The 18,104-nt window shown below is 40.8% G+C and overlaps 1 protein-coding gene across 5 annotated transcripts in view; it reads left to right on the forward strand.

Moving 5' to 3' along the window:
* Window positions 1-18,104, forward strand: part of SAMD13 (sterile alpha motif domain containing 13) — a 40,660-nt gene that overhangs the window by 12,847 nt on the left and 9,709 nt on the right. For 3 of the 5 annotated variants that reach the window (XR_013384212.1, XM_077905221.1, XM_077905222.1), the window contains exons 3-5: window positions 10,139-10,250; window positions 12,160-12,274; window positions 16,348-16,389. Coding sequence is in view for 4 of the 5 variants with exons in the window: in XM_077905221.1 (XP_077761347.1) it covers window positions 10,139-10,250; window positions 12,160-12,274; window positions 16,348-16,370 (250 nt within the window). In the remaining variant the exon portion in view is untranslated. The remainder of the gene's footprint in view (window positions 1-10,138; window positions 10,251-12,159; window positions 12,275-16,347; window positions 16,390-18,104) is intronic. The other 2 variants (XM_077905224.1, XM_077905220.1) reach the window with 2 other exon arrangements.

The raw sequence follows: 18,104 nt of genomic DNA on the forward strand, positions 1-18,104 counted from the left end.
TTACACAAATATGAAACTGAGGATAATGAGTACCTCAGGCCAGGGGAGTAAGAGGGGATAGATGTAGTAATTGTCAAGATCCTAGCTTTTATTTTGCCTAGTGGGTTCATGGCTATTTATTAAGTTGAAAAATAACTGAATAAGAGGGAGCCATTTTAATAGTTTGGACTATGTCCTTCTAGACAGTTTGTATACAAATACTTTCTATATCCATATGTATACACATAGTCATACAAGAATGTACACCTGTATGCACATGTATTCAAAAATATACACATATAGGGTACCTGAGTGGCTCAGTCGGTTGAGCATCTGCCTTTGACTTGGGCCATGATCTTGGGGTCTGGGATCAAGCCCCATGATCGAGCAGGTAGCCTGCTTCTCTCTCTTTCTCTCAATAAATAAATAAAATCTTTAAAAAAATATACACATACCCATATAAGAACATACACATACATTCAAAGGACACACAAAATAAGCTTTTATTGAACAAGTGGGATTATAGTATTCTGTTTTCGTGGATTATAGATGCACAGATTTTGGATTAATCATAAGGCTTGGTAAATGATGCTCATCATTGATCTATGTTTGGACATGTTAGATCCATGTTAGAATCTTTACTAAACTCTAGAAAAAAAAATTCTAGGTATTTTACATTTATGTGCTTAACTATACAAATCACAAGTATTCAATGTCATTTTTTTTTTTTTTTTTTTTTTGCCATCTAGTCTTACTTCCTCTTTCAACAGTGGGCCTTTGTCCCTTCTTCCATTTTTTTCTAGGATAGAGGAGGAACCAATGTCCCACATAATAGATCCTTATAATAAGTTAGCAGCTTTTCAACAGGAAGCAGTTTATTTCCCTACCAACACCATGCCCCTCACTCCTCAGTGGGAAAGCTCTGCTGCAATAGAAAACTCAGTAACAAAGTTTAGCAAGGACTTGCAAAAGAAGCTATTTCTTATTAATGTCATGCCTTTTCTTGCATGCATATCTTACCATATCCTCTGCCTTTTCAGTTAGTGTATGGTTTCTTTTTTTTTTAAGGTTTTATTTATTTATTCATGGAGACACAGAGAGATAGCGAGGCAGAGACATATACAGAGGGAGAAGCAGGCTCCATGCAGGGAACCCAATATGGGACTCGATCCTGGGACTCCAGGATCATGCCCTGAGCCCCAAGGCAGATGCTTAACCACTGAGCAACCCAGGCATTCCAATGTATGGTTTCATTTTGAAGAAAGATTTTTTTTTTTAATTTTGGAACTAAAAATTTTATAATTAGTAATGTGATACTTGGTAATGGGTGCTGCAAAGTTTTAAACTTGCTTTAATAGCGTAATACTAACTTCTGAGGCTGTTAACTGTAGTAACTATTAAGCGTTAAGTTTTTGCCCATGTGAATTAGAGGTTAGCAGGTAAATGATAGAAGTAAAATATTAGGGTAGAGTTAGAAATTATTAACATTGTTAGAATTTCAAAACTCTGACTTCATTGTAGAATTATCAAAGAGACTTTGATGTAATAGTAATAACAATAGCTACCATTACTTAACTTCATTTTAAAAATCTAACAATGCTTACATGTACAACAATCCACCAGTCAGGTCTCCACGTCTAAGGGAAGCAGTCACATCTAGGGTTAAATAAAGAACCTCATGGGATATAGGATACTTGGTTATTTGCCTGGAACCCTTCCTTACCTGGCTGCTTAGTGAAAGAGAAAGAGGTAACTGATAGAAATAATCGTATGTCTGATCACTGGTTTCACCTTTTGTTCATTTACTCCTAATCCTGTTCTTTAGTGGTGCCACATAAATAATCAACAGTCCTTAGATGTATGTTCTTTGAAAGCAAGGAGGGAATTGTACCAGCTGCTAGGTAGTTCCTGGGTCCTCTTTCCCCAAAAGGCCCCTCCCATCTGTTCTGTCCACCTTTCCCAGACTCACAAACACTATGCTTGTCTACCTAAATGCAGTGAGTCATGGTTCCCACCATTGTGTTCTTTCCAGGGAACAGCAATCTGGAACAGGAGGTGATCATGATGGTTAGATACCTCTATACTAAAAGCAAGGGAAATAAAACTCCCAAAACATTTTAAGTGGCTAATTACCAAATGCCTCTTAATGGTTTGTTAGGTAGGAAGGGAGGGAAGGAGGGAAGAAGAAAAAAAGAGTAGGGGAGGGAAGATAAACTGAGCCAATAATTCAAACTTGAAAAATAACCTTTCTAATCAGGATCTGATGTTATGAACTCTTCTGCAGATATGTTTGGTGGGATAAGTTAGGGTGCTATATGGTTTCTTGAATATAGAGGATACAGGGGAATGAATGGTGACACTTCTAACTGGTACAGCATTTTTTTTCTTGGCGAAGCTAAAATTCATTCCTTAAGATTTTATGGTGGTCTGCTCACGGATACATAGTTTATTGGCTCAGGCAGCCATAACAAAATACCATAGACTGGGTAGTTTAAACAACAGAAATTTATCACTCACAGTTCTGGAAATGGGAAAGTCTAAGATCAAGGCATGTGCAGATTCAGTTTCTGATAAGAGCTGTCTTTCTGGCTTGTAGATGGTACCTTCTCGCTAGGTCTTTACATGGACTTCTGCAGTTATGTGCATTCTGACTCTTATAAGGCCACCAGTCATATTGGATTAGGATCCCACCCTTTTGACCTCATTTAGCCTTAATTGTCCTGTCTCCTAAAAGCCCTATCTCCAAATGCAATCACATCGTGGGTTAGAACTTCAACATATGAATTGGCTGCAGAGGGTGGGGGCTGGGGTAGGTCCACACAATTCAATTTTATCATATGGTCTTATGATAAATATGTAATTATTCCTTTAAGTGATAACTTGAATTAAGAATTGAGTCTGTTTATTGTTTTGATTTGTACCATTATGTCCATTGCAAATGACTACCCTTTTTAAAGAAGTGTATATTTCAAAAGAATAAAATGCATAAAACCATAGAGTCAGCCAAGCATATCATCACTTAAAGCATGAAAACAACAAGAGTTTCATCAAATCCAGCAAAATTCACAAACATTTATTATAAAGGTTTTATACATAATCAGCCCTGAAGGGTTGCTGTTTTCTACAGTTTCTGGCATGCTACCAACATCCCTACAGAAGGAAAACCGAGTTTGTCTAAGCAATAAAGCCACACCTAAGTCCTTTGGAACAGTGACCACTGTGCTGTGGCTCAGAGCAGGGAGGGGAAAGCTCTTCGGGCGGTGCTTGCACAGTTGTCTTAATATTGACTGGAATACGAAACCTACACGTGTTTGTGTTTAGCATGAGTTTTGGCACAAATTGTATCTGATAGTGAATAAAAAATTCATTGCCTCCTCTTGAGAAGAGTGTCCTTATTTACGCTTATTCAGAGGTCTGGGGTTTTCTTTGGGTTTTTGTTGTTGTTGTTGTTATTGTTGTTGTTGTTTGTTTTGTTTTTTGTTTTTGTACTACAAAGTTGAGAACAGGTAGGGAAAGAGGCAGTTATAGAATCCCTTGTTTTCAGAAAGATAGGGTGGAGTGCTGGGGAGACATTTCCCGCAGAGTTATGTCAAAGACAGAGTGCCCTGTGATTTCAGAGGAGAGCCATGAGCCTGAAGGAAGATATCTAGTACAGAGGAAAGAAATGCTGGAAGGTGCCCTGTCTGTCCCTGGAACCTGCTCTTGGTATTTCTTCTGATTCAGGGCTCCAAAGCCTCTGTACATACCTAGCGCAGCCTGACTCACCTTATCATGATGGCTTTTACTTCTCTGCTTTCCTTCCTCTATCTCTCAATTCCTTCTGTTCCTTAACCACTTTTTGGAATAAAGCAGAGGACACACATAACCTTTTTCATCCTTTACCTGGCAAGAATCTCCTCTTTGCCAGACAATGAGTTTCCAAGGCTCATCAAGTGTCTGGTTTATAGGAGGCAGATTACAATTAATTAATGATTGGAATAAAAGATTGGGTATATTAGGAACAGGACTTTTAACCAGTACCTTTTAAAAATGGGTAAGGTTCTCATCTTTGGAAGCTGAACTTTGAACAGCATAACCACGCTGTGGATATGGGAAAAACCAGGATGTTGCCCAGTTGGATTTCAGTACAAACTTAGAATGGGAAATAAGCCTGGAAAGTTATGTTTGAATCAAATTTCTGAATGCCAAGCTAAAGAATTTGAAATGTACAGAAGGCTTGAAGAATTATTTACTTTTTCAGTGCTTCCATTGCTTGAGTATGCTGCAGCTAAATGCAGTCAACTCTTATTTATCAGAGTATTAAAAAATGAAAAATGTCCTGTCAAGAACCTTTGAATCATCCTTTCTCTTTTTAGGCCAGCCTTTTAGCCAGATCCCTGCTAGTTTGGTTGAAGGGAGAGGAAGAAAGGAGGAGAGATAAAACTAAAGCTCAATTAGTTCCTTCATTATTAGATATGTCATAGGCCAAAAAAAAATATCAATATTAATTTATTACGATCAGAATTATGTTGCTTTTAGCCAAAGGCTGTTTTAAGATATGGGCAAAGAGTAGTTTAATTTAATTTTGAAAATAAATTACAAAGATTAAGGCAGTACAAAGTTAGAATGCATTTCTGAATGGAAACATAAGTAACATTGAGAATTAACTTTTATAAAAGGAGTAATGTGGTAAATATATCACTATAATATTAACTAGTGTCTAAAATAACTTTTGCTCTGAACATTAAAGCAGAAATGCAATTAATGAGTGTAATGGAGTTTTGAAATCTCACATGGATTATATTTATCCACAGTTTCCTTTTGGTCTGATCAATCCTCAGAATCTAGCATATCATGAGTACTAAAAACTATACACGTGCTAGATTCTGAAAAAGGGTTTCAGCTATGTTCCACCTGCCTTCACTAAGGTGTAAAGGGAAAATGGAGACTTCTGCTGCTAGCGCTTAAAATTATAATGTACCAATATGAAAAACACAATAAAGTCTCTATCTGCATGTATCTGCCAAATTTGTTATTTATTGCATTTTTGTCCCAATGACTGTGTCTCTAGCTCTCTTTAAAAGTGAAGTGATTGTTGAATTAAGGGATAATTATTTCCCGGTGTGAATTATCCATGCATGATATAATTTTTATCAACATACGATGTACTTGACCCATATGCACAGGGACTCAATGGTGACTGGGTTAAATGGAAACATTGGTTTGATTAAGTGATGGGATCATAGATAAATTCTGTCTTTCATTTCCTGCTAAGTTTTTATAATAAGTTAAAATATATACACATATATGTATATATTTTAAAGATCCCATGCCTGGAAAAATATTCATGAATTTATCATCTTTATACATTGTATTTTAAGAAACATTTTGCTATGATGATGGTGAATAATAAATATCAAACGATAATGGAACTTTTATATCTGCCGTCTTATTTCATCTGTGCAAAATTAGCAGCCACAATGGGAACCACCATCTGGGAGGTGTTTTAAACAGTGCCATTTAAATGCCTTCTGGAATTTGACATGCGCAAATTATAAGAAAAGGTTTGGAGAGAATGGTCCATTTAAAAGGGAACAAAGTGTCTCAGTTTGGGCACAACTAGCAGTCCTTTAGGAGATGTCTGGCATTCCCAGTGGGGAAGGGTGACACTTAAATCCAACTTCTGGAATGTACTCATAAATTTCATGTAGGCTTGGCACTCCACCCTCCCCAAGTCCCACCTTCATGTTGACCTTGATCTCCAGTTTTCTCTTTAAAACTGTTACCAAGGGGATCCCTGCCTTGGCCCAGGGCGTGATCCTGGAGTCCCAGGATCGAGTCCCACATCGGGCTCCCTGCATGGAGCCTGCTTCTCCCTCTGCCTGTATCTCTGCTTCTCTCTCTCTCTCTGTCTCTCAGGAATAAATAAATAAAATATTAAAAAAAAAAAAAACCTGTTACCAAAACCACTGGAAGCAGCATAAACAACCTTGAAGTAACAATAGGTGCCTGCATGTCCCTGCCTTTGCAAGCCATCCCTTCTCAAGGCCCAGCTTAGGATGTGTTTGGAGCAATAGATGCCCTTCAAAATTGCTATTGAAGATCCTAAGGTGTCCGAATCAGGCAGGACCTTCTGGGCCCTCCAGTGAGTGCGTCCTCAGTATAGTGCTTGTTCAGCACTCAATTCTAGTATTACTTAGAGTTAGCTGTTATATGTCTGCTTCCCCCACCAGATTGCTAGCTCTCTGAGGGCAGGGACTATGGTTCCTAGCCTTGTAACCCTGCGTCTAGCCATGGACTGAGAAATAAGTAGGCTTAGAGTAAATATTTGTTGTATCAAGGAGTTGAGTGGAAAAGCATCGATTTGGAAGCAAGCATACATGGAATCCAATTCTGGCTTTATCTACTGTGTGGTTTTGGGTGAGTTTCTGAACTTTTCTGAGCCTTAGTTTCCTAAAAACAGGTTACCATAGCCAGTTGACGAGTTAAGAGGCTGATAATAGGAAATGTATGAAGAGCGTATTGTAGACTCTATGTACTCTCTGGTTCTTTGTCCACTAACATAACAGAGCTTTGCTTTGCATCAATGCTGCACCTCAGACCTGCGCTAGGTGCAGGAGAGCTGAAGAGATGAAGAGAGACAGGTTTCTCCTCTCGGGATGTGAGTAGTCGAACACTGTGATTGGTCTTCTAAGTTATTTGGGGGATTTTTGTTATCAGGCCTAAACTTAGGGTGGATCACTGAATGCACGGATTGGTTTCATGCCCCTTGTTTCTTCTGCATGGGCCTCCTTACCCTAAATAAGAGAGAGTGCCTGGTTGTCCAGTGCTCCTCTTCTTCTGGGTACACTGTCAGCAGTATTGTAAAGTCTTTGTTCTCTCCCGCATTGCTAATACTCAGGAATATTTCACAATTATGGAAGTGATGATGTCATACCCCCCAGCGGAAGAAGAATCAGCAAAGCCTTCCATCCTAAAATTACAATGTAGCATACTTTGTTTTTACAATTAGATAACTATTCTTTATGAGGAAAGGCAGTTAATTGAAGTCAGCCACAGGGAGAGTGAATTCAGATGTTTTCTAGGGCACTGAAATGTATATCCGATGGGACTCTCTGCTCACTGCGAGAAGAGAGCTGATTAGCAAACCTAAAGATTTGTTAGAACAATCAACTCCTTTCTAAATATTCTTCAAACCTACATTAAGCAAGTGAGGGAGGGAAAATGGTACTTTTCTTAAAGGGAGTGCCCAGTGTCAAGCTCATGATTGCCTATGTTAATGAGATGATGGAAAAATCCTAGCATTTGGGTAGTTTTTAAAAACCCATTTAACTTTGACTTCAACATACATAGTTAATATTTGGCAGTGTTAGGGTGCAAGTAGTTTTTTTTCCCCATGTATATTATCTGTTAAATGGTAGGAAGGTGTGTGTGTGTGTGTGTAGTGAGCATTCATATATATGAGTACATGTGTTCATGGGCATACAGTGTTTATAGATTCACAATTTCTAAGCACAAAAGGGAAAACACTACTAACTAGTAAGCATTGTTTCTCAATTAAGTATTGTGTTGGTAAATCATTGATCCTATGTGCCATTGATTAAAGGCTCTCTTGTCTTGAGTTAAGACAGAAGTTTGTTATTTAATCAAATATTTTAAGTTCCTACTATGAGAAAAACATTATGCTGAGGATGAGGCAGAGGTGCAGCTAGTCTTGACTTTTGGATGTTTGAAGGTTTTCAGGAATCCTCAAAGTCTGGGCAATTTCATTTCTGTTAGAAGTAACATGAATCCTTTCAACTTTCACAGCATGCTGATCCCCCCCCCCCCCCCCATGTTCTAGGCCCAATTTTCTTCTCATCTTCTCCCAAGATTTCACTTACTATCTAAAAATTCTCGGGATCGAATCCCACGTCGGGCTCCCGGTGCATGGAGCCTGCTTCTCCCTCTGCCTGTGTCTCTGCCTCTCTCTCTCTCTCTCTGTGACTATCATAAATAAATAAAAATTTAAAAAAAAAAATAAATAAATAAATAAAAATTCTGTCTCCCAAATGTATACCTCCAGCCCACTCATCTGCTTTGATCACCAGACTCATATCCCACATTGAATCTCTGCTTGGATGTAGATGGTACCTAAAATTCAGTGGGTTCAACTAAACCTGGCAGTGCCATCTAAATGAAGTTACCACTATCCATCCAGTTCCATGATACTTCCCTCTCCTTCATTCTCTACATCTAGTCCACCATTATGTCATGCTGATTTTCTTGGTTAAAATTCTTTTAAATCCACACACTCCCTCTCCTTGTCCATAGCTACCACTCTAGACTGTATCACCATGATCTCTTGCATGGATGACTGCAGTAGACCACCCCTTCCCTCCCCTCTGGCTCATTTCCAATTCTCTTTTTCAAAATGAAAATCTGATCAGGTTACCCCCTTTACATAAGACCATTTAGCAAGTTTCATTGCTCATAGACAAAAATCCAGACTCCTCAATGTGGTTTCCAAGACCTGCATGGCCCCTTAAATGTATATATTTCCTGATGAAGAGCCTGTAATAATCTTTTCCTGATTTCATACAGTTAACTTCTGGCTGCTTCCTAGACCTTACCCCAAGAGAAACTTCCACCAGAATCCATCCCCTAACCCCTTAAACTGCCATAGTACAGTATACCTATCCCTCATAGCACTTACCACAATGTGCAGCTGTGCATTTAGTTGTATGATTACTGCTCATTGTCAATCCTCAAAGGACTGTAGATCCACAAGAGTAAGGACCATGTCTGTTTGCTCAATAGTGTATTCTTAGCAGGAGAGATGGCAAGAGCTTTATTCTGAAGGGTTTCCTAAGCCAAGTTAAGCTATTTGGAATTCATCTTAAAGGCAATGGAAAGCTTCTGATGGATTTTAAGCAGGGGAGCAATGTGATTACATGTACACTCTGGAAGAATCTCTTTGGATGAGGTGTAGAGAAACCCAGACAAATACTCCTGAAACAGAACTGAGGCAAAGTCATAGTAATGGTGGGTCCTTGCTCTATTCTACTTTTCCTATCCTTCCTTTCTAAATCCAGTGAGGTAGATTATCTGTAGGACCTCTCAGATACTTGATCATCATCTAGTCATGTGAATATTGGAGTTCCTAGGGATCCCTGGGTGGCGCAGCGGTTTGGCGCCTGCCTTTGGCCCAGGGCGCGATCCTGGAGACCTGGGATCGAATCCCACATCGGGCTTCCGGTGCATGGAGCCTGCTTCTCCCTCTGCCTATGTCTCTGCCTCTCTCTCTTTCTCTCTCTGTGACTATCATAAATAAATAAAAATTAAAAAAAAATATTGGAGTTCCTAAATATATGCTTGACACTAGGAATAATAAAATGCTTCAGACCAGGTGTATATCCCTAGCCCACATCTTCCACACTAATGGGAAAGACTGTCCAATAAGTAGAATATATAATCCAGCGTGGAAAGTGCTGCAATGAGTTTGAATGATGAGTTCTCAAATGCAGAGGAAGTTATAACTTAAACAGTTCCCTGGTGGGGCCAGAAAATGCCTCACAGAGGAGGTGGCATGGGAACTAGCATGAAGTAGGTAGGAATGGTAGATTGTGTCAAGTAGAGACAAATGAAGGGGCATTGTAAGTGGCTGGAACAGCATGTGCAAAGGCCCAGAGCTGTGAAAAAGCACAGCATATTGGGGAATAGCTTTAGCTCTGTAGATTCACAGCTGTAGAGAGGATGTATGGGGATGGGGAAGGTGGTAGGAGATGGGAAAAGACAGGTACTTGGGGGCCATATTGTACAGGGGCCTGGTGTTCTTAATTCAATATGAGTATTATCCTATGAGTTGCCAAGAATCACAGAACCATTCCTAATATCTCTGGGTTAAAAACCAATTCATGAGGAAGTACTTCATATGAAGGGTCTGATGGTTTATTAGGAAAACAGTAAGAGTAAGAGCCAGTAAGAATAATGTTGTCCTGAACCCAAGAAACACAAGAATGATTATGGTCCTGAGAGAGGTAAACTGGGATCTGGGCCTCTACGGAAAGAGAGGGCCATGGTTCTAAGGGAAAAGAGGGCCAGAGCAGGCTGGCCAGGGCCTGCCCCAAGGAGACTGAGTGGTGAGCCAGGCCATACTCTTGCATGCTCTGCCACAAGTGTCTGGGTTTGTGTTTTGCAGTTCCATGGAGAATGGGAGGCCTCCAGATCCTGCAGACTGGGCAGTGATGGATGTCGTCAACTATTTCCGAACAGCAGGATTTGAGGAGCAAGCTAGTGCTTTTCAGGAGCAGGTAAGTCAGTCTAGAGAAACACATGATGAACACAGTTACCTCTTCCCCCCAGCAGGCAGAGGGAATGAGGAGGAAGAGGACCAGAGAGCAGTGAGGGATGTGTGAGACTCTGCATGTCCTCCACATCACACTCCAATCATATGGGGAAGGGAAGAAAACTAATGGCTCTTTCCTGAGAGAGGGAAACCCATGCCCTGGGACACAGTTACAGCTGCAAGGAGGAGGGCAAAAGCTCATTTACATCTGCATCTTCTGAGAGATAGGACAGCCCTGCCTTCACCACAGATACACTGGAAAGCAGAAACAGAGGAGAAAGGGAAATGAGGAACAGGTCTGACTAGAAACATGCAGCACCATCTGCTACTGGCCCCAGCACCAACCAAGCTAGGAAGCCCCTCCAATTTGGGTTCCAGGTGCTTAGCCAGGTAGGGTGGACAAAGTAGAGACTGAGAGTCAAATCCTGGTTCTTCTAACTCCGTGTGACCCTGGGCAAGTTACTTTATCTCTCTGAGTCTTGCTTTCACCTCCATAACACGAGGCTATCAATACCAACTTGATAGGGTGGTGTTGTAAGGATTAAGGGACTTTGTATGTATTGTGCCTAGGCTAGGTCCTGACACAGTGTTGATGCCCCCAAAGTGTTAATTCCCTTTCCTCAGGTCCAGGGTTAGTATTGGAAAGAGAGAGGGAGGAGTAATGGGGTCCCTCTCCATTGTCTAGGGGATTCCTGACTCCTATTTTTTTAGGCTGGGCCAGCTCTATAGGTTTGGTGCTCAAGGACCTTGACCATGAGGAAGCAAATTGAGGGAGCATGTTGTGATCCACACCAGACCAGCTCTGTAGGAAAACAGAGATCCTATCTCCCTATCAGCAAAGGCTGTAGTTTTCTATGCATTAAATTTACTTTTCCAGTATTGTAATATAATTGATAGAATTGTAAATTGAAGAATGTATCTGGCTGCTTTTCCCATATCCGTTTAGTCATCTCTGATTCTCTTAAACTGGGTTTGGCTAGCGGAGCTTTTCAAATAAATAAATAAATAAATAAATAGAGAAGGAGAGAGAGAGAGAGGGAGAGGGAGGGAGAGACATATATATCTTAATCTCTAAACCACCTTCAATATTTTCTTCAAACCTGATCTCTCTTTCTCTCTCCCTCTCTTTATATATATATAGTTGTTGCTGTTGTTACTTTGGAAAATTTATGGAAATAGCAGCTTAAATCATTTCACACCCACCAGAATAGCTGAAATTAGAAAGATTGATAAATTTAAATGTTTGTGAGAATGTGAAACAAACACATTCTTCTATATTATTGGTAGGGGATGTCAGATACTCACACATCTACCCCATGATCCAGAAGTTTCATTCCTGAGTATTTACCCAAGGGAAATGAAAACATATGTCTGCTAAAGATTTGTACAAAATTATTCTTAGTGGCTTTATTCATAATAGTCCAGACTGGAAGCCCAGTGTCCATCCCTGGGAGAATGTGGTATAGTCACACAATGGAATACCACCCAGTAATACAAAGGAACAAACTAGGGGCATCTGGCTAGCTTAGTCAGTTCAGCATCTGCCTTTGGCTCAGGTCATGATCCCAGGGTTGTGAGATCGAGTCCTGTATCAGGCCTCCTGCTTTTCCCTCTGCTACTTCCCCTGCTTGTGCTCTGTCTCAAATAAATAAATAAAATCTTTAAACACACACACACACACACACACACAGGAACAAAGTAGTAATACATAAAGCAGTTTGATGCATCTCAAAATATCACACTGAGTGAGAGAACCCCTTACACAGGAGTTCAGACTGAACACTTTCTGTCTTAATCCATTTGAACTGCTATAACAAATATTCTATAAACTGGGTGGCTTATAAGCAACAAACATTTATTTCTTACAATTCCAGAGGCTGGGGATCCAAGATAAAGAAGACTGCAGACTGGGTGTCTGGTCTGGGTGTCTGGTGAGGGCCTGCCTCCTAGACAGCTGTCTCTTTGCTGTGTCTTCACATGGAGGAAGGGGTGAGAGAGCTCTCTGGGGCTCCTTTCCTAAGGGCACTAATCTGTATAATCACCTCCTAAGACCTCCTAACACCATTACCAATTACCTCTAATACCCCCTGGAGAATACTTTTCAACATATGAATTTTGAGGAGACACTAACATTCAGACGATAGCAGTTTCATTTAGATGAAGGTTGAGAACAGGAAAATGCATCCTAGGTAGTGAGAATTAAAACGGTGGTTGCCTCTGGGTAGGTGGGAGTGGAGGATGGCTGGAAAGCAGCATGAAGGAACTTTCTGGGTGATGATAGCATTCTGTGTCTTGGTGAGGAATTGGGCTATATGTATATGCATCAGTAGATGCACTGCATATGCACTGGTATATACCGATGTTGCAGATTTGTGTGTTACACAGTCTCTACATTTTAACTCAAAAGAACTATAAAAACTATTAAGCAATTAGTAGTATGCAAATAAACGTGTTTAGGGGAATATACTGATTTATACAACTTATTTTGAAATATCAAAATATGGCTTGGTAATTGGATAGAGGAATGAGTAGAGGAATAGACATGATAAAGCAACTAAGGAAAATGCTAATTGTGGACTCTACATGGTGGTCATGTGGGTGTTCACTGTATGTTCTTACAACTTTATGTTTGAAAATTTTTATAATAAAATCGTGGGGGAGAATAGCTCAGGTTGAAAGGTAAAGGCCTATCAGCTGGAACATATTTTATCTTAGTTTTTAATGGAGTAATACCCATTTGTGTCATTACAGTTGAATAATTCTCTTCTAAAATTAAATTTAAATAATATTGTAAAAGGTTAACAACAACAACAAAAAAGGGTTTAGCTGAAAGGTCTCTTGGCCAAATTCCCAGCTGCCCAAAAGCATTTTTCAGATTGGGCTTTTACTCAGACTCCTCTGAGGCAGATGTCCCAGATTGAGGGGAGGGGGTGTCCTTTGGGCCTTCCAGATTCTGTGCAGGACCTCAGAATGGAGCTGGCCAGCTCTGAGTTTGGCCCAGAAGCGGGCCCTTTCTCCCAGGGATGACATCACTCTGGCATTAGAATACTGAGAAGCAAAAGGGAACAAACTTTCTAAAAGCATTTCATTCAGAAGTCCTTTAAGTGGGGAAAGGGCATCATGTTGCTACTGTGCTGAGCCCAACTCAGGAGCCTGAGAAGTGAATTCCCAAGGCACTGGTGTTTTGTAAGCATGGTCTAGAAGCTCAAGCTCCTTCATTCTCATGGAAGGATGGTTGGGTGGAGGAGAGAGTTCGTCTAAATTATTCCCTGAAAGTGATCCAAATCTTCCCCCTGCTATGTAATTCTCCGTGTCTTTCCTCTTCTCTTTAAAGGAGGTGGAGGAAGGGCAAGAAGAGGCCACTGGTCAGGTTCAGCCTGATAAGACAAGTAGTCACTGTGATTTCCATGAGGACTAAGGAGCAGGATCCTTTACCACGTTACCCTGCCTCATGCCTTAGAAAGCTTCATGTTTCACCTTCAAGGATCTTCCTGTCAGTAAACCTCAAGTTCACCCTAGATGGGAAGACTGAGACCACCCCCAGCCTAAACATGTGACCCTTCCAGGCACATATTCCAATTCATGGTAGCTGAGAAACAATAAGAAAGACCTGAAATCTCCTCAGGGAAAGCTTTGGCCTGCCATTGGACAGAAGCAGGACAGGGCTGGAGGGTACCCCTACCCCCACCTTAGAAAAGGGCAGGTCTAAAAAGGATAGTAGAACTGTCAATGTTGTGGGGAGCTTAGTTTCATGGCCAACCGCAGTGGACTGAATGTTTGTGCCCCACCCTCCAAATTCATATGTTGAAACCCTAACTCCCAATATGATGATATTAACATGTGGGCCTTGGGAGATCAGTCGATTTAGATGAGATCATAAGTGTGGAGCCCTCGTGATGGGACTAGCACCCTGAAAAGAACTTTCTCTGCCATGTGAGCATGCAGCAAGAAGAAAGGGCCTCACCAAGAGCCTGACCACACTGGCACTGTGAACTTGGACTTCCCAGCCTCCAGAACTGTCATCAGAACTTAGAGCTAAGATAGTGACAGTGATGCTAGACATGCCCACCCTTAGCTGAGCGGACTTTCAGGAGAATAGCTGTCTTTGTGGTGTGGTCTCACAGTACAATACTGGATAGTCTGTTGCTGTAGCAACCAGACACAGATGTGGCTTTCTAGTAGCATGCCTCCTTGGAAGATGTCAGGCCGAGCGAGGTTTGTCCAAAGGGCAGGAATGTTCCGATGTTCCTCTGGTATGAAACATCTGGTTAAGCTGGGGATCTTTGCATAATCTCCTTTTCTCTGTGCAGGCACACTGCCACATGACAGTGATTTCCAGTAAGTTTCCTTCTGGTGTAATGATCTGTATCAAGTTTTCTTCTGGAAAACCTCTTTTGAGCCTACTGTGTGAGCCACAACTATAAGCCAAAAGAACTGTCAAGAGGGAAGGTTTAAGCCCCTGCCCAGCCCCTTGCCCCACCCTCCATGGCCTAGTGTCAATAGTGTGTGTATTTCAAGTTGTTTTACTCTTCTGGCCAGTGATATCCCTCTTCCTTGGCTGGCTGACCTCGTTAGCATGGTGCTCCAGAGGGTTCACTGGCCAGTAAGAGCAGGAGGCGGTTGGAGTTCTTTCTAAAGGAGACAGTAATGACAACTCTGTCAGTACTCTCTTTCCCATGGGGTGGTGGCTGTTTTCTCAAGTGTCTTTTGGCAGATAGATCTCACATGCTGTGGTGCAGAGCACATGATTCACATGATTCCTAGTTTCTTTTCTCCTGATTGACATTGGTCACTGGAAGATCCTGAAGTGTTTGTCTTTCTAGGACTCCCAATTTCTATAAAGTGAATGTTGATTTAGACAGACAAAATATTGCTCAAACTATTGTTTTAATAGTAAAATGTTAGCTTAGAATTGGCCTTCATGAAGTATGCTTGCAATGCACAGCACAGAGCACAAAACTACTTGGGATGATATATATACACAGTTGAATTTTGGTGACTAGGTGATAAAAAATTGGCACTTCCCCATAGACATGGGTTGCCTGGTTTTCAAGAGTTAAAGATACTTCAGGGATGTTACATTCCTAAAAGCGTTAGTTTTTTTGTTTTGTTTTGTTTTTAATTTTTTAAAAGATTTTATTTATTCATGAGAGACACAGAAAGAGAAAGAGAGGCAGAGACACAGGCAGAGGGAGAAGTAGGCTCCCCATGGGGAGCCCGGTGTGGGACTCAATCACAGGACCCTCGAGATCACACCCTGAGCTGGAGGCAAACGCTCAACCATTGAGCCACCCAGGTGTCCCAAGAGCATTAGTTTTTTAGAGAACCTTTTGAGGGACACCTGGGTGGCTTAGTGGTTGAGCATCTGCCTTTGGCTCAGGGCTTGATCCTGGGATCCAGGATCGAGTCCCAAACCCTCTGCCTTTGTCTCTGCCTCTCTGTCTCTGTCTCTCTCTTTGTGTCTCTCATGAATAAATAATCTTTTTAAAAAAGAGAGAGAGAAAGAACCTTGTGATTAACTTCATTCCAAAGCATCTCCAACTTCCTCACAGAACATTTAAGACAAGGCTTATTGTGTCAGCCTCTGAAAGCTAAATGAGCACCATTCTCTGGTGTAAAGCTTCTCTACTGACTATGCTTTTAGTTCCCAGTTAAGGAATGCTGGCAGTCCAGTACAGCACCATCACCCCTCAGACTGGACCCTCATGCAGCTCACAGACAGCTCTGCCCCTCGGAGTGTAGTCACTTCACTTCCATGTCTTCATCTCTCTGATTCACATACTCAGATTATATATAAAGTAGATGGAAGGCAGTGATCTGCCAATCAGTGTCATATAGTTCATATTGTTCAGATTCCTCAAACCTACAAGTGAGTAACGTCAGTGATTTTGATTTACAAAACAATATGTATCACTAGGTAATATGCAATTCATGGTGACTAGTTTTACTCTATTATCTCCTTACCTCCCCAAACTACATATAAGCAGTATTTTACTCTGAAATGCCCAACTGGTTGTTTAAGCCATTCATTTGAAATGCAAAGATTGGCATTTTTTTTTCAGATGACTATTTGCTAACTTTCTGAAGCCACTGACTTCACAAATGTGAGTAAAAGTTCTCACTGCTATAAATTGCCAAATAACACTACTTCCAAATGGAGCAGTAAAGTGGGGAGGCCAATCAGAGCAACTCTGAGCCTAGTGGCCTAAGTCATCACCAGATGGATTTCAACTGTACCAATTCTGGTGGGTATTTATTTATTTATTTATTTGAGAGAGAGAGAGAGAGAGCACAAGCTGGGAGTGGGGAGCAGTGAGAGAGGGAGAAGCAGACTCTCCACTAAGCAGGGAGCCTCATGTGGGGATCGATCCCAGGACTCTGAGATCAGAACCTGAACCAAAGGCCAATACTTAACCAACTGTGCCACCCCGGCATCCCTCTGCTAGATATTTCTAATTAGACTCAGGACAAATCCAGGTTTTGGGAGGCCTAAAACTTTTACAATTTTAAGAGCCCTCTTTGGGGAAAAAATTTTGAAAATATGAATGCAAAATTACTAAGGCAAAAGTTAAGCTTCATTAGCTTCGTGGTAAATCCAGCTCTGAGTGAGACCGGTTAGAAGCCCACAAACTGGAAATAATTCTTATTACTTTATCAGCATTTTATAATACTAGCTACTGAAAATAGTTAAGGTGCTTTGATATCTGATATTTCTTAATAGCTGAAGATTTCTGAAATGCTTAAAATATTTTATAACGTAATCAGTAGGAGAAGTGAACTCTGCTAATATGTCCTTCCAGTTTATAAATATTTAGGAAATAGTTAAAAAAGCAAATGGATGATGCTAACAATAAGAAAATAGCTAAGAAAATTGGCTGATAGTGAAAGGACCCTTTGAGTTTTTTATTGAAATAGAGCAGATTTCTATAAACAAATACACAAATCTCAGATGATTGTTTAAGTCATTTATTTGAAATGAGACCAGTTATAAGACATTATCGCTTAGCCAGGTAACATACATGGTGCTTCTGTGACATATTCACTCATTCAGGTGTTTCAGTAATTGTTGTAGCTTTTTCTAACACTCATTAAAATGAATACAAAACTGTTGAAGTAAATAATGCTCACTATTACAAGTATTGTTTTACTTTAACAAAACTACCAGAAACCATTATATGTATGGGAACCATTTGAAGGAAGCACAGAATTCCTGGCAGGGGAAGCTCAAATACAAAGGCATGAAGACATGAGAAAATGCGGTTTATCTTGAGAATTCCAAGTGCCTTGGAGTAAGAGGTGTGAAGCAGGGAACGTCAAAGGATAAGCCTGAAAGATAAACAGGGGTCCAGAGTACAGATAGTTTCATTTGCCTGGCCCAAAAGAGACTTCACCTGAAAGGCCCTAGGAAACCACAGAAGGATATTAAGTGGGAAGTGAGTGTCAGGATGGGATTTGTGTTTTTGAAAGATCAGTCTTGTGGCAATGTGGAGAGTAGATTGGAGGACAAGGAGATAGAAGATGGGAAAGTTGCTACAACAATTCTACTGAGGAAAGGAAAAGATGGGTAAGAAAATCTGGGGAAGATGGCCAGAAGAATTCAGTGAATCATCATCAATGGAGGTTGAAGATTTGTCTCATCCCTGTTCTCCACCATAACCCCAAACCAATCTCACCGCCCACAAGTGGGGAAGGGAGGGACCTGGGTGACTGCCAAGTTTCTAGATTGGGTGGTGTGAAGTAGTGCCATTCACCAGGATGTTTGTGGGAGGTAAGTTGTAAAAGGGATATAATGGCACAGTTTAGGGCACATGGCATTTGA

Source organism: Canis aureus, chromosome 8 (assembly GCF_053574225.1).
Source record: "Canis aureus isolate CA01 chromosome 8, VMU_Caureus_v.1.0, whole genome shotgun sequence".
Lineage (NCBI taxonomy): Eukaryota > Metazoa > Chordata > Mammalia > Carnivora > Canidae > Canis > Canis aureus.